Source organism: Brassica rapa, chromosome A07 (genome assembly GCF_000309985.2).
Source record: "Brassica rapa cultivar Chiifu-401-42 chromosome A07, CAAS_Brap_v3.01, whole genome shotgun sequence".
In the NCBI taxonomy this organism is placed as follows: Eukaryota; Viridiplantae; Streptophyta; class Magnoliopsida; order Brassicales; family Brassicaceae; genus Brassica; species Brassica rapa.
This window is the reverse complement of record NC_024801.2, coordinates 24,925,407-24,944,433: the sequence shown is the minus strand read 5'-3', so window position 1 is coordinate 24,944,433 and position 19,027 is coordinate 24,925,407. Positions and strand designations below refer to the sequence as shown.

General features: G+C 39.3%; 5 protein-coding genes across 7 annotated transcripts; 4 read left to right on the top strand and 1 right to left on the bottom strand.

Moving 5' to 3' along the window:
* The first annotated feature begins 205 nt into the window (after nt 1-205).
* Nucleotides 206-4,258, top strand: LOC103831586 (cysteine-rich receptor-like protein kinase 2). The gene is made up of 7 exons (XM_009107469.3): nt 206-1,893; nt 2,372-2,485; nt 2,565-2,704; nt 2,795-3,005; nt 3,079-3,313; nt 3,393-3,543; nt 3,630-4,258. Exons 1-7 carry the CDS (start codon nt 1,140-1,142, stop codon nt 3,957-3,959), a joined length of 1,935 nt encoding a protein of 644 aa, XP_009105717.1. The 5' UTR covers nt 206-1,139; the 3' UTR covers nt 3,960-4,258.
* Nucleotides 4,259-4,486: 228 nt separating this feature from the next.
* On the bottom strand, nt 4,487-6,578 carry LOC103831587. Of its 3 annotated transcripts, none has more exons than XM_009107471.3 (8): nt 5,973-6,578; nt 5,845-5,878; nt 5,448-5,660; nt 5,296-5,385; nt 5,159-5,224; nt 4,985-5,076; nt 4,862-4,909; nt 4,487-4,677 (listed from the first exon to the last, which is right to left on the bottom strand). In XM_009107471.3, exons 1-8 carry the CDS (start codon nt 6,371-6,373, stop codon nt 4,560-4,562), a joined length of 1,062 nt encoding a protein of 353 aa, XP_009105719.1. In that variant the 5' UTR covers nt 6,374-6,578; the 3' UTR covers nt 4,487-4,559. The 3 variants fall into 3 exon arrangements, with proteins under 3 accessions (XP_009105719.1, XP_009105718.1, XP_009105720.1); XM_009107472.3 differs by having other exon boundaries at nt 4,579-4,677; nt 4,985-5,059; XM_009107470.3 differs by having other exon boundaries at nt 4,862-5,076.
* Nucleotides 6,579-8,452: 1,874 nt separating this feature from the next.
* Nucleotides 8,453-11,182, top strand: LOC103831582 (phenolic glucoside malonyltransferase 2-like). Its single transcript, XM_009107466.3, has one exon. The coding sequence runs from the start codon at nt 8,751-8,753 to the stop codon at nt 10,140-10,142; it is 1,392 nt and encodes a 463-aa protein (XP_009105714.1). The 5' UTR covers nt 8,453-8,750; the 3' UTR covers nt 10,143-11,182.
* Nucleotides 11,183-13,288: 2,106 nt separating this feature from the next.
* Nucleotides 13,289-16,474, top strand: LOC103831584 (phenolic glucoside malonyltransferase 2-like). Its single transcript, XM_009107467.3, has one exon. The coding sequence runs from the start codon at nt 14,915-14,917 to the stop codon at nt 16,301-16,303; it is 1,389 nt and encodes a 462-aa protein (XP_009105715.2). The 5' UTR covers nt 13,289-14,914; the 3' UTR covers nt 16,304-16,474.
* Nucleotides 16,475-16,850: 376 nt separating this feature from the next.
* LOC103831585 (phenolic glucoside malonyltransferase 2-like) lies at nt 16,851-18,963 on the top strand. Its single transcript, XM_009107468.3, has one exon. It carries the CDS (start codon nt 17,447-17,449, stop codon nt 18,836-18,838), a length of 1,392 nt encoding a protein of 463 aa, XP_009105716.1. The 5' UTR covers nt 16,851-17,446; the 3' UTR covers nt 18,839-18,963.
* The last annotated feature ends 64 nt before the right edge of the window (nt 18,964-19,027 follow it).

The following is a 19,027-nucleotide window of genomic DNA, read 5'->3' as shown; positions in this document are numbered from 1 at the left end:
TTAAATATGCTAAGAACAATTAAAAGAAAACTCCACGCAAAAAAAAAAAAAACAAGGAGCCGTGACGGTGAGGACGACTACTAAACATGTTAAATTATAACAATTTCTGGTGAAGAATAAATACGTAAAAAGATTATATACATTTTGGTCTGCCCAACATAATTTGTTTGTTACTTATTATAGATAAGCTGTCATTTATTCTGAGTTTGTAACCCCACTATATAATTTTCAGCATTGATTATCCAACTACTCCCCATGTCCTTTTGTATTTTTATTGACTACAAACTTTTGACAATGGCAACTTGACCTTGTTAATGGCTTTTTTTTTTTAATTTCTAGAACTTTAATGGTAACATACCAAACCATTTCTTTATTGTAACGTCCTCTATTATCTACCGTTAGTTTATCCATTTGACATTTCTTAATTCTTATTTTTTGGAATGTCGTCATACAATAAAGGACATGTGAAGTTATATTTATTCTCTTAAGAAAATATTCAGAATTATTGGAATTTCTAGGCAGGCCGGTCCTGTGTACTTAGACTCCTAATATACAAAAATAAATATTTTAATTCATAATCTATTATTGCAAAGGATATTAACGTTCTTAAATTTCTATATAAATTTTAGTGTGTATAGCTGGAGCTTCAGCACCTTTAGCTTAGGACCAGTGTAGGATAGTGAACCAGTAGAGAGAATGAATGAATTGGGTAAAGGGAATTATCCAATTAAACCGAACCGGCTCCACACCAGACCGGATCAACTAAATTATCCACCGTTTTTTTAATGAAAACCGACAACTATTTGAATAAAGACAACGACGTCAACTCAAGATTGAGCTGGTTTCCAAGTGTGAATCCGAAGACCAACCGCTCTCTCTCTCTCTAGAGAAATCCAAAATCTTATTAAACAAATAAAAAAACTACTACTTTTTTGACTAACCAGTATAGAGAGAGAGAGATAGAAACAGCAAAGTAAGTTGACTATTATTACAAGACAACCATTTCGTCAAAGTCAAGCTGTTGAAAATTCAACTCTTTCATCATTTTCATTCGTCTTCTTTAATCTTTGCTTCCTCCATTTCAAACCCTCTGATCATTCAAGAAAAAAATATCTTTTCAATCAAGCAACAACAAAACAATGATGAAAGAACCAACTCATCATCGCCACCTTCCATGTCTCTTCCTCTTTCTTCTTTCACTACTCCGACCAATCACCTCAGACCCTAGAGCACGATCCGTCAAAATCACTTGCTCACCGCAGCTCGAGCACAACGAAACCGTCTTCGTCCCCAACTTCGTAGCCTCGATGGAGAAAATCAGCCAAGTAGTCCAAACCACCGGTTTTGGAACCGCTCAAACCGGTTCAGGACCAGACGGTAATTACGCTCTCGCACAGTGCTACGGAGACCTCCCTTTGAACGACTGCGTCCTCTGCTATGCAGAAGCGAGAACCATACTACCAAAGTGTTACCCTCAGAACGGAGGTAGAATCTTCCTCGACGGATGTTTCATGAGAGCCGAGAACTACAGTTTCTACAAAGAGTTCAAAGGACCTGAAGACACCGTCATCTGCGGGAACACCACTAAGAGAAACAACGCCACGTTCGGTGACGCGGTGAGACAGGTGGTGAGAAACGCGGTTGCTGCGGCTCCTGGGAGTGGAGGGTACGCTCGCGGCGCGTCTGAAAACGGAGAGTCTGCGTTTGCGTTGGTGAACTGCTGGAGGAACTTGAGTCCTGAGTCTTGTAAACAGTGTTTGGAGGATGCTTCTGCTTCTATGGTTGACAAGTGTTTGCCGTGGTCTGAAGGACGTGCGCTTCACACTGGGTGTTTCCTTAGGTACTCTGATCAAGATTTCTTGAACAAGATTCCAAGAAACGGAAGATCAAGAGGTAATACCATAGTTCTAAAATTCGATTCAGGCGTCAGTCTTGTCCAAAACTATTTTCTAAAATCCAATTTATAAAACTTAAATTGATTTCAACTTTTTTAAATTGTTTAAATCGATCTAATTATAAATTAGTCTAAACATGTTAATTAAACAATAATGTTAGTGGAAATCCACAAACTTATCTAATTTCTTTTGTTTGTTATAATGTAATTTTGATAATTTATCATAATAATTTTATAATTAAGCCAAAAACTAAAATATTTTATATAAATGGAAAAAATATAAAAAATAAATCAAGAATTTGTTAATGTTTAGGATCATCATACCTAAGTTTTGAGTAATCTTCATAGTCACTAGTCCTCTATAAAATGTCTAGTTACCACCTAATGGTTTCTTTGGCAATGGTGATACATGTTTTTTTTATAGAATCTGCTTTTAAGAGTGTTTATGATAACTCTAACGAAATGGTACTTATGCAGGTTCTGTAGTGGTGATTGTTGTTTCAGTCCTTAGCTCTGTGATTGTCTTTATGGTTGGAATAGCAATTGGTGTCTATATCTGCAAACACCGAACCATACAAAAGAAGAGAAGAGGTCAGTCTATGTTCCTCTATCTCTGATTAATCGGTTAAAATAAGGTTACTAAGTTTTTTTTTGGTGTTTTCTTCTACAGGATCAAATGATGTAGAGAAAATGGCGAAAACGCTGACAGACAGTAGCTTGAACTTCAAATACTCAACACTAGAGAAAGCAACAGGTTCTTTCGACAACGCGAACAAGCTTGGACAAGGAGGATTTGGAACTGTCTATAAGGTAAGGACATGATCTAAGAGTCTTTCTTTTTATCTTCTTATGTAAGCAAATGATTGAGTTTAGTGGCATCTCTCTGGCTTTGTTTTATAGGGTGTTCTTGCAGATGGACGAGACATCGCTGTGAAACGGTTGTTCTTCAACAACAGACACAGAGCAGCAGATTTCTACAATGAAGTCAACATTATCAGCTCCGTTGAACACAAGAACCTAGTCAGGCTTCTTGGTTGCAGCTGCTCAGGACCAGAGAGCCTCCTCGTCTATGAGTATCTTCAGAACAAGAGCCTTGATCGCTTCATCTTTGGTAACCCTTCAATGAGTTTGGATCCTAAAAAGCAGAACCACTCTTAACCGGTCTTCTTTGTTACTTCTTGCAGATGTTAATAGAGGTAAAACACTAGACTGGCAAAGAAGATTCGTGATCATTGTTGGAACAGCTGAAGGGTTGGTGTATCTGCACGAGCAGTCTAGTGTGAAAATCATCCATAGAGATATTAAAGCAAGCAACATTCTGCTAGATTGTAAGCTTCAAGCTAAAATCGCTGACTTTGGTCTTGCAAGATCGTTCCAGGAGGATAAGAGTCATATCAGCACAGCCATTGCAGGGACTCTGTAAGTAACATTCAGATATGCTTTTGTTGTTTGAGATACTTGAAATGTTTGTTCTGATTCAATACTTGTGAATCTTCAGTGGCTATATGGCTCCAGAGTACTTGGCACATGGTCAGCTAACAGAGAAAGTAGACGTCTACAGCTTCGGTGTTCTTGTACTAGAGATTGTAACTGGGAAGCAGAACACAAAAAGCAAAATGTCTGATTATTCAGACAGTTTGATTACAGAAGTAAGTTTAAACCATTTCATAGTAGTGTCAGATTTCACTTTCTTAGACCTAACTTGTGTGTCACGTTTTGGGCTATTAAAAAAAAGGCATGGAAGCATTTTCAGTCAGGAGAGTTGGAGGAAATATATGATCCAAACCTAGATTGGAAGAATCGTAACGATAGTATCATCATCAAAAAGGAGATAGTGAGAGTTGTTCAGATAGGGCTATTGTGCACTCAAGAAATGGCATCGCTAAGACCATCCATGTCAAAGGTCTTGCATATGCTAAAGAACAAGGAAGAAGTCTTGCCGTTGCCAAGTAATCCTCCGTTTATGGATGAAAGAGTCATGGAGTTTCGAGATGGTTCTGATGGAGATTCAGCTGCTTGTGCTTCTCTTGCCACTGTCTCCCAAAGCTCATTCTACGGTAGATGAGCCTTTGAAGAGGCAGCACAGCATAAGCATCGTTGTGTGCGCAAACCAAAGTTTTGTGTATAAATCAGTAAGAAGAATTAAGCTAGTATAATAGATAGATGTGAAGTTGAGTAGTTTGTATACTGTAATGAAGATTTGACATGGCCCATGGAGGTAGCAAGTTCATATATGTACGAAAAAGTAATATACTGGAAGAGAATGTTTAAGCTCAAATCTTGTATCTATGCAAATTAGTAAGGCATATATTGACTTTGGAGGATTTGTAGATAAGAATATTGTCACAATGGTTTTGCCGTTCAGGATCAATTGCCTTTGAGCAGTTTATATACTATCATGCAGATGATAGAAAGAACAATGGTAAAGTAGTTATTCTGGTTATAATAGGTTTTGGCCTTCACTACCCTGCACACAAAGACTATATAAGTGATTATATCTGTTCCTTCAAAACTAACTTTGAATGTTATTATTTACAAAAAAAAAAAAAAAATTGATAAAGAAGGCAGGAGAATAGGAGAGTGGACCTGAACCTGTACATGAGAGTCTTAAACATTTTTCTTTGTACTATGTTCTATAGGCATTCAAGTATATATATGCATTATGCTATCTATTACTATATGGTTCATCTGAGAAACATTTTGAGAGCCACAAGTACTTCAACTTCACGATCAAAGCAAATAATCCAAAGCATGGTAAGTGCATCAACCCAACAGCAGCATACCTGCAACGTCCATTTGAAAATTACTGTGTAGTGTTAAGGCCATTCAAGATCAAGAATCATTTTCATTGTCTACATTTCCAAAACCGAATGCAAAATGTTGGATAACCGGAAGTTAAGTCTTATCTCTACTTTTTGGTGTTCATAACTGATGCAAGGGACAGTGACACGAGTTTGGGTAGCGTACCATAAAGGAGCATAGGCTGATGATACATCCAAGAATGGGTATGGCCACCTGCACCAAACATATTGTAATACTAATCTGTTCATAGAAACATTAAAGAAGGATAGATTGAACCATGACAGGTACCAGAAGGAGACACAAGCATGAACGATCCATTGGAATAGCACGAATACGCCTGTCCATACCACAAAGTATGAAATCCTGAACAATGGGAATCGCTGTATACAAAGAAGCCATCATTAAAGTAATCGTCACTACAATAATCATCATGTTTTTTGTTGTCTAAGAATACAAACTAACCAGAGAGTTCAAGAAAGTTTCACCGAGGAGGAAGACAGCGTTGACCGAGTGCATAACCACAATGAACTACAGTTCAAATGTTTGGTCAGAGCATACAGTTAACAAAATGTGTGACAGATTCTTGGTGAAGAACTTACAAAACTGAGACTGAAATCTTTGGATGTGAGAAAAGGGTAGATAATGAACCAAAACACACCATCTGTGAGCAATACTGCTCCTCCACAAGTCTACAATTCAAAAAACATGCTCAGAATCAGAGATAGACAAGAGCAGAGAACTCAACACTTACTTGATAAAGAGCCTGATGGATGTAACCCAATGTAGATGCAACTTGACGTGTAGACGTGTTGTGTCTCTCGTGTCCGTTTGAGAATTTAAACACATTCGAATTTTCGCCATTCATGGGAGGTCTATACGACCCTAGCTCTTCATCAGCTGTACTGACTCCGTTCAGACAATTCTCACCAGATTTATATCTGTATATGGACAACAAGGCTCCAAGCTGCATAATTATACCAACTCCAATTCAATGATTTTTAAAAATTCACTGTAATTTGGCTCATTAAAACACTTTGATTCCACATAGAAACACATCTAAGAATCAAATTTGATCTAGAACATATAGCTGATACTTATGAGTTGATAAAGCATATGCAGTACCATGACAAGGTGAAGAAAAGCCATACCCCAAAGTAGATTGTGACCAATATGAAAGTCAATCTGATGAGAACAATCAAGACTCATCAGAACAAGTGATGTAACTTATCTTCACAGTGGAATATGTTGATGTAACCACTAAAAAATGGGAACTCACTGAGTGTAAAAGATGAAGATGCTGGCTCCATCAGCTATGGCATTACCAGAGATGAGTCCCAAAAGAACAACAAAACCGAAAACTCGAAAACCTAAAAGCCAATTCGGATGAATCCTTGCCACGCAAGTATTCCAAGTTTCATCATCGTATACAACTCCTACCGGTTCTCTTTGATCATCAGCCTTGCGTTTTACAGGTCCTTCGTATTTCCAAATGAGGAAAGAAGATAGAAACAGGGACGTTAAGATGAAGATTGCGCAGACAAAGAATCTCCAGTTAAGCCAGTAACTTGGGATGTTTGTCTCTGCAGACATTGTTGGTTGCCACGTATGTTCTGTTGTACCTGTAACGAAACTCGAAAGATCAATTCGACTAAACACATTCGTCATCATCATCCTCATTCGGTTATTTTTTTTGGTTTAGCATGCATTAAACAAGAACAAGAAAACTTTAAACATCCATATTGCTTTCCAAGCAAGAAACAGATTCTTTACTTAACCAGAGCGAGACAAAAGAAACAGATTAAACAAGTATCACAGAATCGTAAAGGAGGTTGATAATACTTGAAGTAAGGCTTTGCTCCACTCAGGTATCAGATTCCGTGAGTAGAGGGAGATTTGGTTTTGTGTTCTTGTAATTAATTATCACTCTCCACTCCACACGTTTATAACAAATTTATGCATTTTATACTTGGAACCATTGATTCTCAAAGAAACCAAATCGAACGGTCATAAGAAAAGGTTCGAAAAAGCTGAAGACTGACGTAGACATTACCCCGTTGCATGCATTTACCATCCATAAATGGGCCACAGGCCCATTACATTTTACAATATTATTATAAAATTTAAAACCCTATTTTTTTGGTAATCATAAAACCCTAATTTACTTGTTCTTTATAATGCCCTGATTTTACTTGTTACTTGTTAGAGCCGTTATGATTTAGGTTTAATTTTTGCTCCTGGAGAGAGAGAGTTTGAAGATGGTTTTCGTGAAGCCCTCGATGTGGAAGAAAATAATAAAAGATCGAAGCTTCATCTGGATCAGATGCTTAGACAAGCGCATATAAGGGGTGCGGTGCAAGACGAACACCAAGGTGAATAAGACGCAAGCATAAGCATAAGAAAAGTGAAGCTCGCGGTTCTGCAATTTTGCGACGGTTGATGGGTCCGATAATGTCTAGAGCTTCAGAAAAGAATGTCCGTCCGTTAAATGTGGACCAGGTACTTACGTATTACGTTCAGGGAAGTCACGTTGATATGCACTATTATTGAAAGTGAGGAATGACGTATATATGTCTTCAAGAAGCATGACGACAAAGAAATGTTGACTCATAATCATAGATAATATATTCGTTTAATTATTTGTTTTGAGAACGTGATGAGATATAGACTTAAGATTTTGTGATGGTTTAAATTCAATTGCGGCTTTTTAAGGGATTGAGTTGGTTTTGGTAGTCGTATTCGATATATGCGTTTGATTTATGATTCTTTTCAAAACAATTCGGTATGATTATTGGGTGTGTTTTTTTTCTACTTGTGTTGGGATTATTATATTATGGTAGTTGCCTGGATCTTCTTAGATCCGGGTTTCCCATGGAATTTCAACAGAAAAGTAATTGGTCCTAAGACCATGATTATCCTTAAAGGTTTTTTAAAAAATATTATTTTTTTTTATTTTTCTTTGACTAAATAATTGTTTTTTTTAAACTCATCAATCGTGAACCGTCACATGTCGGTGACTCTCGAGAACATTCCAACAAACTTATCATAATCGATCCTTATCCCACATCTTTTGTGACCGCTTTTTAAACTTTTTGTGGATTCCAAAGGCGAAACACATAAAAATCTACAGAAATTTATGCTCTAATGTTTTACATATTAATGTTACTTTTTTTAAACTTCTTATGTGAATTTCAACATACCTCTTCAAAATGATGGTTTTTATCGGTCAATTTCAAATCAAATCTCTCTTCAAGACGGATAATAAATCCTTCCATCACCCTATTTAAATCAACAAACAAGGCTTTGATACTTGCTAAATTTGAGGATTATCGTTGGTTCTAGACATATATATTTTCATAAAAGTCAAATATTGGCTTATTGCATCATTGTTGACAATGCAGCCGCTGAATTTATCTTTCTTGAACAATTAAAGAACACACTCAAATCTTTTATCTCATACGAGATTATATGACTAGGAGTAAAGTCAATAGTAATGATAAAGATCTTTTCTACACTACTGAACCTTATTCATATAATTATTTAAGATAATAACCCAGTGATGCAACAATTGGTATTTATTTGATTAGTGATTACTAGTCTATGCCTAAAATCAATGGTTAACTTTTCTCAAATGGAAGTAGCAAGCGTTTGCATTAGTAAGATGAACTGCAATAATTATATAACTAACGTTCTTCGTGGGAGCTCTCTCATCTCGGGAGCTATTTTTGCTTCCAAGAACAGCATCATTTTCAAAAATTTCTAATCTTAGGAAGTTTATCTTCACTCAAATGTTTGTTGGTTTCAACATCAAACCGATACGTAAACAACTATAAACTAGTGTGGTTATAGTTGTTACATGTCCTAAATTGAAGAAAAATTATAAGTATAATTAAAAACGTGATTTTCCTGACAAGTTATCTTTTACCAACTAGGCGCACAAAATAGTATTATAAAAGGATCATGCCGTCTATTGTATGGTAAATGAAATCCAACACAACCTTCTCGGCTTTACCCAAAGTATTGTGTTCCCCTTGAATCTTCTGTTCCGTTATTACCAATGACAATACACATCGTTGAGGTTTCACAAGTCACCCCCGCTCCCAACTCAGACTCCGTCCTAAACTCCGCCAACTCGTTAGCAATCCCATTGAATTTCTTTGATCTACCATGGCTAGTGTTCCAGCCAGCCAAGCGAGTATTCTTCTACAGACTTATCGAGTCGACTCGTGAGCATTTCCACTCATTCATCCTCCCTAAGCTCAAGCTCTCCCTTTCCCTCGTCCTCCGCGACTACCTCCCTCTCTGCGGCCGCATCACTTGGGAGCTAAACGAGCCCAAACCTAGCATTGTCGTCTCTCAAAACGACGCCATTTTGGTTACCATAGCTGAAACTGACGCTGATTTCTCTCTTCTTTCCGGTTATGGACAACGTCCAGCTTCCGAGTTACACACTCTGATACCCGAAGTACTGGTTTCCGATGATTCAGCGACGGTCTTGTCTCTTCAAATCACGTTGTTCCCAGACCAAGGATTCTCCATTGGCGTCGCGGCACACCACGGCGTTTCAGACGGGAAAACGTCAACCATGTTCATCAAAGCTTGGGCTCACGTGTGCAAACAACACCTCGAAGAAAACAATGTCATCTTCTCTCTACCGGAGACTCTAACTCCGTCTCTTGATCGGTCGTTGATCAAAGATACAACAGGACTCGATGAACAGATGCTCAAGATCGTGAGATCTCTCAAACAAGGCAAACTCATCGGGAGCAGAAGCCTGAGTCCTATTCCTGCATGGGAACTTGGAGACGACTTCTTTTTCTCCACGCTAGTCCTGTCACGCGGTGACGTCGAAAGACTCCGAGAGCGAGTCAAGACCACGTCATCACCACCAAGTCAGCTCCACCTGTCGACTTTCGTCATCGCCTACGCTTACGTGTGGACATGCCTCGTGAAGGCGCGTGAAGGAAACATGGAGAGACCCGTGAGTTTCCTCTTCGTTGCGGATGTCAGAGAGCGACTTGACCCGCCGCTTCCGCCGACTTACTTCGGAAACTGCATGTTTCCGGCGGGTAGCTACGACAGCAAGACGGCGGGGGATTTTGCGGGAGAAGGAGGATTTGTAACAGCGGTGGAGATACTCAGCGGTTTGGTGAAAGGGTTTAGTTCAAGAAAGATAGAGACGATTGCGGAAGAATACAAGATGGTATTTGATTACGCGGAAGTGTCCTCACAGTTCGGGGCGGTTGCCGGGTCGACCCGGTTGTGTGTGTACGAGTCGGATTTCGGGTGGGGAAGACCCGTTAAGGTTGATGCTGTCTCCATTGATGGAAACAAAATCTCCATGGCAGAGAGACGCGACGAATCAGGTGGCATCGAGATCGGAATGTGCATGAATAAGGCTGAACTTGACATCGTCCTTGCTTTGTTTAAAAATGGTTTACAAAACTAAACGTTAAGCTTAAGCTTATTGTTCTTGTTTCTTGTAATGCTTTTGATTACTCAACGTCAGTTTCCTACATTGTTTTTTCGATAAAGGTTAAGCTTAGCTCATTGAGTTGTTCTTGTTTCTTGTTATGCTTTTGATTACTCAAACCACAAGTGTTATTGCAACGTGCTTTATTTATGAAAGCTAGCATTTGAGAAAGATAATCAACAGTTTTAAGCATGTCTCTGACCATAAAATAGCAAGCATTTACATATTTATTCTTTGAGTATCTGGATGAATGAGGTATTGAAAATATTTTACAACCATGATCTCCCGACAATGTTACTGCTAAGACTTATGCTTTTAAGAGATTGAGGAACACTTTCAAATCTTCTTAATAGTGGGAGTATTACAAGTGTCATTGTCAGTAGTGGTACTCTGTGTCATTGTCAGTAGTGATACTTTGGGGAGATCTGGAACCATTGATTCTCGCAGAAACCAAATCGAACGATCAAAAGGAAGGGTTGGAGAAAGCTAAAGACCAACGTAGTCATAGAGATGTCAATTGAACTGTGCATATCCACATGGGTTCGTCCAGTACAATCTCATTATTTGGACATCCACATGGCTTTGTCCAGTACAATCTCATTATTTGGACATGTATGGTTTTTTTTTTTTGGTCACAAATTTCATTAATTCAAACTTAAGGCGTTATAAGAGCATCATTATCCCACATACTCATTTAGGGGTTCTTAATCTTTTTTTAATAATTTATAGTTGGAAAAGTAAGTTTAAGAGACTTAGTTAAGAGATGGGTATATTTGTGTGGTACATTGCAAGTTTCTTATTTTCAGGTTCTTAAAAACTTCAAATTTATTGATTAAATAAAAACATGAAACCAAAGATTAGTAAAATAAACCTAAAACATTTCATCAATTCTTGATATTACTTTACTCATGTGGAACAATAAAAGAACATATAGAGGACATGCTTGATCTTCTCATTGCCTTTACCTCCAAGAAAGTTGCTCTATGTGTGCGAGTCCAAGAGCTGAAGAACTATCAGCAACACAATGATGGGATTCCGTAGAGCTCCATGGTTCTGTCGGTGTTGTTGGAGCAGACAGAAGCAACGAGAGTGAAGCTTGATGAAGTCAAGTCCAATGGACACTCTGTAACACACACACAAAAGGAAACAAATCAGTTACAAAACCATAAAGGCTGAAACTTTTTGCAAGAAATCAAGATTAGCATGAGTTCCCTTTCTCTTAATCTAGTCTTGAACCATTATAATGCTAGTTACTAGTTACGATCGAAGACCAGAATCAACACTCACAAAAACACAACAGTGATGTCAATACACGTACTTGCCACAATCTAATATACACAATCAAACAATGTTACATAAGTGCCACCACTTTTTGTGTTGTAACACGATCTATAGATTTAAAAAAAAAAATGAATGCTTTACATAAGAATCTTTCAGATATTGAATGATGCAAAAAGACAACAAGAATGCTAATTTAACGCAAACCAATCAAAGGAATCGAGTCAACGTACTGTATTGAAGGGAAGCTTGAAGAGCCCTGTTAAGGGGAGACCTCGAAAGGACAAGACGTTGGCGTCGGAGGAGTGATGTCTGTTGCCGGAGCGAACTGAAAGAGGAGAAGGAAAGGCGCGAAGGGCGAAGTGATCAGAAACCAAGAGACAGAACCGCTGAAAGAGCTGCCATTTTAGCATCCAAGTCTCAAAAGCTCTGGCTCCAACGATTGGAAGAATGTCAAGATGCGACGTTCATCTTCTTCTTCTCCTGTTTTTTTGAAAACCCAACACTTGATGGGTTTTGATTTTATCTAAAATTCAAAACAGATAAAACCTTTCAAATATCTACTAAATCATCAACCCACAAGACAGAATCAGAAGATCATATTATCATCAATAAACGTAAACGAGAGAGCTTTCTATCCAAACAAATAAAGTTGATAGAGATCTATTGAGATGCTATCACCAGGACATTAAAACTCATCTAAAGGAGCCAACTTTACAACAATCTATTCCACCGCAACAGAGAGACACTTCTCAATTCTAAATGAAGATCAGTCCCTTAAAGTTATTAAAATATAAAGCTTGAATGGATGAAACTCACCAACCGATTACGATCCAGCTTGGACAAAAAAACAAAACAAAATCCAAAAATGACAAAATCAAAACCCAAAAGAAAACATATACACAAGAGCTACGAAAACACAATCGATCTAAATAATTTTGGGATGAGAAAAAAAAGAACAAAACTTGAGGAAGAGAATAGAGTTGCAGAGAGAAGAAGAAACGTCTCCTATTTAGGAGATATAAAACCCGTATCTTCTTTTAATTGGGATTTTTCATTTTTCTTTTAATGTTAATTATGCTAAGAGACCCTACTAAAGACTGGGATAATGGTGCTCTAAAATCCCAATACACCATGTCCAAATAAGACCAACCCCGATAAGACCATAATCAAATGCATTATCCATGGAACCCATAAAATAAAAGTTTTATACTTTTGTTAGAATTTTTATTTTCTTTTGTAATTTTACCAAAAAAACGTAACTTCATAGTTTTAGCAAAAGGATATGATTTTATATTTTTGACATGAAAAAGTGATTTTACGGTTTTACCGGAAAAGTGATTTTACGATTTTACCGAAAAACATGATTTTGCCGTTTTGGTGGAAAAACTTGATTCGACAGTATTAGTGGGAAACCTGATTTTGACGGTTTTGGCAAAAAAAACATGATTTTACGGTTTTAGCGGAGAAACGTGATTTAGAATTTTTTGCGGAAAAAATAATTTTGTGGTTTTAGCGGAAACCGTGATTTTGCGATCTTGGCGGGAAAATGTGATTTTGTGGTAATTTTACGATTTTGACGAGAAAACATGATTTTACGGTTTAGCCGGAAAACATGATTTTACGTGTTAGGTGGAAAATATTATTTGGCGATTTTGACGGGACAACGTGATTTTAGCGTTTTGGTGAAAACGTGATTTTACGGTTTCGACGAGAAAATAAATTTACGATTTTGGCGGAAAACGTGTTTTTTGTTTTTGTTTTTGCGATTCTTACGGAAAATGTGAGAGAGTTCGAATTTCGAAGATGGTTTTCATGAAGCCCTGGATGTGGAAGAAAACGATAAAGGATCAAGCTTCATCTGGATCTCAGGCTTGGACAAGGCGCAAAGAAGAGGTACAAGACATATATACACCAAGCTGAAGAAGACGCATGCATAGGCATAAGAAAAATGAAGCTCGCAGTTCTGCAGTTTTACAAGGTTGATGTGTCCGATAATGTCTAGAGCTTGACAGTAAAGAGGAGCAGGTACGTACGTACGTTCATGGCAAGTGACGTTGATGTGCAATATTATGGGAAGTGAGCCTGACGACGACTAATCCATATTATTATATTTTCATTTAACTTTTTTTTTTTGAGAACATGACGAGTACTTAGATTTTGTGATGGTTTTCAATTGCGGCTTCTTTACGGATTAAATTGGATTTGATGTATTCCATATATGTTTTGATTCATGATTTTTTTTCAAAGCAATACGGTGTGTGATGATTATCGGGTGTTTTTAATGCTTCTTGTTGGAATTTTGTTACTTCATCCCTTTCTGAATAAATGTCATTTTAACAAAAAAAACTATAATGACACTTATTATTATAAAATATTATTATAAAACAGAGTATCATGAAACATATGGAGTATATGGTAAAAAAAATTGCTGGGATCTAGGTAGGTAGAAAAAACACGGGTATGATAATTAAATAATCTTAAACCATATGAGAAAGAGGCTTTAATATCATGATTAAAGGTTAATCGTATGATTTTCCTAAACGTTCTCGACTTTCGGACATGTATACAACAAGGTTCCTTTGTTGTACACCACTCATTGGCGGACAACAACTAGAAACGTTGTTTTGATATATGGGAGTGAGTTTCTCTTGCAAAAAAAAAAAAAGTGAGTCCATAAGCAACTATGAAAATTTACTTGGAGTTAGTAACCAAAGAGTGAATATATTAACAAATATACGGACTGTTCCTACAAGAAGTACTAGTTTAATGGTAACTATAGCTTTACTTTGTTTATGCAAACTAGCATTTTAGGAGATTATCACTGGTTCTAACTTCTAAGCATATTTTTGATCATAAAAGGCAAGTATTTCATATTTACTCTTTGAGTTCTTGGGTGGTAAGGTAAAGCACTTATTATCATTGTTGACAATGCTACTGCTAATATTTTCTCTTACAAAATTGAAGAACACGTTCAAACTTCTTATTTTTTTAACACAAGAACACATTCAAACTTATATCTTTATAATCTTCTAAGAGATTGATTTAGTAATAGTATATTCAATATCTTTTCTATGCTTAAAACCAATGGTATCTTTCGCAAACGCAAGCAGCAAGCAAGCGTCTGCATCAATAAGATGAAGTGCAATAATCACCAATGACAACACTCTCACCCAGTGAGCTATTTCTGCTGGAGCAGCATCATTTTTCAGATTTTCTAATAGTAGAAAGTTGTCTTAAAATAAGTAAATGATCTTTACTTTGTCGGTTTTCAACATCAAAACGAATACGTAAACATTAGTTTTAAATTGGTTAGGTTAAACATCATATTAAGAGTCGGTGTATAAAAAAACATGATTTTACCACCAACTACGTGCACAAAATAATATTATAAAGATTGTGTCGCGCATTTGTATGCTTTTCCCCAAACTATTGTGTTCCCCCTTGAATCTTTTCTTTCGTTACCACCAATGACAATGCACGTCGTTGAAGTTTCCCGAGTCACCCCCGCTCCTCACTCAGACTCGGTCCAAAACTCGGCCAACTCGCTAGCAATCCCGTTGACTTTCTTCGACATACCTTGGCTAGTGTTCAACCCAGTCAAGCGAGTGTTCTTCTACAAGATCACCGAGTCGAGTCGTGAGCATTTCCACTCATTCATCCTCCCTAAGCTCAAGCTCTCCCTTTCCCTCGTCCTCGGCAGCTACCTCCCTCTCACTGGCCGCATCACCTCGGACCCAAACGAGCCCAAACCAAACATCATCGTCTCTCAAAACAACGCCGTTTCGGTTACCGTCGCTGAAACTGACGCTGACTTCTCTCTTCTTTCCAGCTATGGACAGCGTCCAGCTTTCGAGCTGCACGCTCTGATACCCGAGTTACCGGTTTCAGATGACTCAGCGAAGATCTTATCTCTTCAAATCACGTTGTTCCCGGACCAAGGATTCTCCATCGGCGTTTCCGCACACCACGGCGTTTTAGATGGAAAAATGTCAACCATGTTCGTCAAAGCTTGGGCTCACACGTGCAAACAACACCTCCAAGAAAACAATGTCATCTTCTCTCTACCGGAGAATCTAACTCCGTCTCTTGATCGGTCGTTGATCAAAGATACAACCGGACTCGATGAACAGATGATCAACATCGTGAGATCTCTCAAACAAGGCAAACTCATCGGGAGCAGAAGCCTAAACTCTACTCCGGCCTCGGAACGCGGAGACGACGTCGTATTCGCCACGCTCGTGCTGTCACGCGGTGACGTAGAGAGACTCCGGGAGCGAGTCAAGAACGAGTCGCCAGATCCGAGTCAGCTCCACCTGTCGACTTTCGTCATCTCCTACGCTTACTTGTGGACATGCCTCGTGAAGGCGCGTGGAGGGGACATGGAGAGATCCGTGAGTTTCCTCTTCGTTGGAGATTTCAGAGAGCGGCTCGACCCGCCGCTACCGGCGACTTACTTCGGGAACTGCATGTTTCCGGCGGGCAGCTATGATAATACGGCGGCCGAGTTTGCTGGAGAGGGAGGTTTTGTAGCGGCGGTGGAGATACTCAGCGGTTTGGTGAGAGGTTTGAGTTCACGAAAATTAGAGACGATCGCGGAAGAATTCAAGATTAGTTTTGATTGCGTGGGTGTGACGTCACAGTTCGGGACGCTAGCCGGGTCGACCCGGTTGGGAGTATACGACTCGGATTTCGGGTGGGGAAGACCTGTTAAGGTTGATGTTGTCTCCATTGAAGGAAACACAATCTCAATGGCTGAGAGACGTGACGAATCAGGTGGCATCGAACTGGGACTGTGCATGAAGAAGGCTGACTTGGGCATCGTCCTTACTTTGTTCAACAATGGCTTACAAAACTAAACGTTAGTTTCCTACATTTTTTCAATAAAAGCTAAGCTCAATGAGTTGTTATTGTTTCTTGTGATGCTTTTGATTATTACTCGAAGCACAAGTGTTGCTTACATGGTTATTATTACTACTACATGCTTTATTTAAGAAATTAAAGCTAGCATTTGAAGATGCTAATCATTAGTTCTAAGCATGTCACTAACCCTAATATAAGCAAGCATTGCCTCTTTTTTTCTTTGAGTATTTGGATGAATGAGGTGTTGAAAGTATCTTGCAGTCATTGCTCACAATCTTGAAATGGTGAGTTTTCAATCTACTTATACTAGGAGTATCAAAAAGTGGCATTGTATAATAATAGTGATAGTGAAAATACGTTCAAGATTATTCTCCTCAAATTACTTATTTTCTTTGGCTTCTAGCGGCAACATCATTTTCAATTATTGGACCTTATTACTAAACCTATCCGCATAGGCAAAACTTTCTGGATTATATATGTCATGATCAAGAGAGGAATAAGGAGTTAAAAGAAGAATAGAAGTCACCAACAAGAAAGTTCATGCACAAGAGGACGAAGTAGCTTTGCGAGATTATAAAAATAGCCATCTCGGTGACTCCAGATGTTTTTTAAGGAGGCTTCTAATGAATGTTAGTGTTTAGTAAACAAATAATTATTTTTAAACAAATATACGGACTGTTCCTACAACAAGTACTAGTTTAATGGTCGTTAGTTTACAGCTCACTTTGTTTATGAAGACTAGCATTTGCGGAAGATTATCATTGGTTCTAGGTATATATTTGATCATAAAAAGGCAAGTATTGCATATTTATACTCTCCCAGTGTTTTGGGATGAACATAAGACTATTGTAAGAATCTTATTATCACTGGTGACAAAGCTGCCGCTAATATGCTTGCTCTTACAAAACTGAAGAACACATCCAAATATCTTTAGTCTTAGCACATGATCCTCACGTGCTCATAATAACCCACCCTATGGCTTAGACAAGCTTCTTCTTCATCCACTCCACTTGAACCTTATCTCAAGATTCTCAACTTATATTCTTCAAACCAAGTTTCAGATTTCTTCATGTCGAATCATATCCAACATTTATAAAGGATCGTGTCGAGTATTGGATGTTTTGTTTCGTCACCACCAAATGACAATACACGTCGTTGAGGTTTCCCGAGTCACCCCCGCTCCTGACTCGGACTCGGTCCTAAACTCAGCCAACTCACTCACAATCCCGTTGACTTTCTTCGACCTACCATGGCTAGTGATCAACCCCGCCAAGCGACTCTTCTTCTACAGACTCACCGAGTCGACTCGCGAGCATTTCCGCTCCTCCATCCTCCCAAAGCTCAAGCTCTCCCTTTCCCTCGTCCTCCGCAGCTACCTCCCTCTCGCCGGCCGCCTCATCTCCCACCCAAACGAGCCCAAACCGAGCATCGTCGTCTCCCAAAACGACTCCGTTTCACTAACCATCGCCGAAACTGACGCTGACTTCTCTCTTCTCTCCAGCTACGGACAACGTCCAGCTTGGGAGTTACACACTCTCATACCCGACCTACCTGTCTCCGATGACTCAGCAACCGTCTTATCTCTTCAAATCACGTTGTTCCCTGGCCAAGGATTCTCCATCGGCGTCGCCGCACACCACGCCGTTTTAGACGGAAAAACGTCAACCATGTTCGTCAAAGCTTGGGCCCACACGTGCAAACAAGACAACACAGTCGTCGCCCCTCTCCCCGATACTCTAACTCCTTCTCTCGACCGGTCGCTGATCAAAGATACAACAGGACTCGATGAACAGATGATCAAGATCGTGAGATCTCTCAACGACGACGGCAGAATCGTCGGGAGGAGGAGAAACCTGAGCTCGATTCCGGCTTGGGAGCGCGGAGACGACGGCGTCTTCGCCACGCTCGTGCTGTCGCGCGGCGACGTCGAGAAGCTCCGGGAGCGAGTCAAGAACGAGTCGTCATCTCCGAGTGAGCTTCTGCACCTGTCGACTCTCGTCGTCGCCTACGCTTACGTGTGGACGTGCCTCGTGAAGGCGCGCGGAGGAGACATGGAGAGGCCCGTGAGTTTCCTCTTCGTCGCGGATTTCAGAGAGCGGCTCGATCCGCCGCTTCCGGCGACTTACTTCGGGAACTGCATGTTTCCGGCGGGGTGCTTCAACAGCAAGACGGCGGGGGATTTCGCGCGAGAGGGAGGTTTTGTGGCGGCGGTGGAGATACTCAGCGGTTTGGTGAAAGGGTTGAGTTCGAGGAAGATAGAGACTATAGCGGAAGAATTCAAGATTGGTTTTGATTGCGTGGGTGTGACGTCACAGTTAGGGTCGTTAGCCGGGTCGACCCGGTTGGGTGTATACGAGTCGGATTTCGGGTGGGGAAGACCCGTTAAAGTTGATGTTGTCTCGATCGAAAGAAACACAATCTCAATGGCTGAGAGACGTGACGAATCAGGTGGCATTGAGCTCGGACTGTGCATGAAGAAGGCTGAAATGGACATTGTCATTGGTTTGTTCAACAATGGTTTACAGAACTAAACTCTGTTTTGTTTCCTACAGAATTTCAAATAATTTTAAGCTTCATTGAGTTGCTTCTTGTTTCTTGTTGGTTATTATAACGAACTTTATTTATGAAAGCTAGCATTTGAGGAAGATTATCATTAGTTTTTAGAATGTCTCTGATCATAAAATAGCAAGCATAGCATCTTTGAGTGTTTGGATGAATGA

What these genes read in the sequence shown, in the direction of transcription:
- LOC103831582 (XM_009107466.3), top strand. Translation starts at nt 8,751, where the DNA reads ATGACAATACACATCGTTGAGGTTTCACAAGTCACCCCCGCTCCCAAC.
- LOC103831585 (XM_009107468.3), top strand. Translation starts at nt 17,447, where the DNA reads ATGACAATACACGTCGTTGAGGTTTCCCGAGTCACCCCCGCTCCTGAC.
- LOC103831584 (XM_009107467.3), top strand. Translation starts at nt 14,915, where the DNA reads ATGACAATGCACGTCGTTGAAGTTTCCCGAGTCACCCCCGCTCCTCAC.
- LOC103831586 (XM_009107469.3), top strand. Translation starts at nt 1,140, where the DNA reads ATGATGAAAGAACCAACTCATCATCGCCACCTTCCATGTCTCTTCCTC. An exon ending in CATACAAAAGAAGAGAAGAG is followed by an intron (nt 2,486 to 2,564) that starts GTCAGTCTATGT and finishes TTTCTTCTACAG; the next exon opens with GATCAAATGATGTAGAGAAA. An exon ending in CAGACAGTTTGATTACAGAA is followed by an intron (nt 3,544 to 3,629) that starts GTAAGTTTAAAC and finishes ATTAAAAAAAAG; the next exon opens with GCATGGAAGCATTTTCAGTC.
- LOC103831587 (XM_009107470.3), bottom strand. Translation starts at nt 6,373, where the DNA reads ATGAGGATGATGATGACGAATGTGTTTAGTCGAATTGATCTTTCGAGT. An exon ending in TCCATCAGGCTCTTTATCAA is followed by an intron (nt 5,386 to 5,447) that starts GTAAGTGTTGAG and finishes TTTGAATTGTAG; the next exon opens with ACTTGTGGAGGAGCAGTATT. An exon ending in AAACTTTCTTGAACTCTCTG is followed by an intron (nt 5,077 to 5,158) that starts GTTAGTTTGTAT and finishes CTTTGTATACAG; the next exon opens with CGATTCCCATTGTTCAGGAT.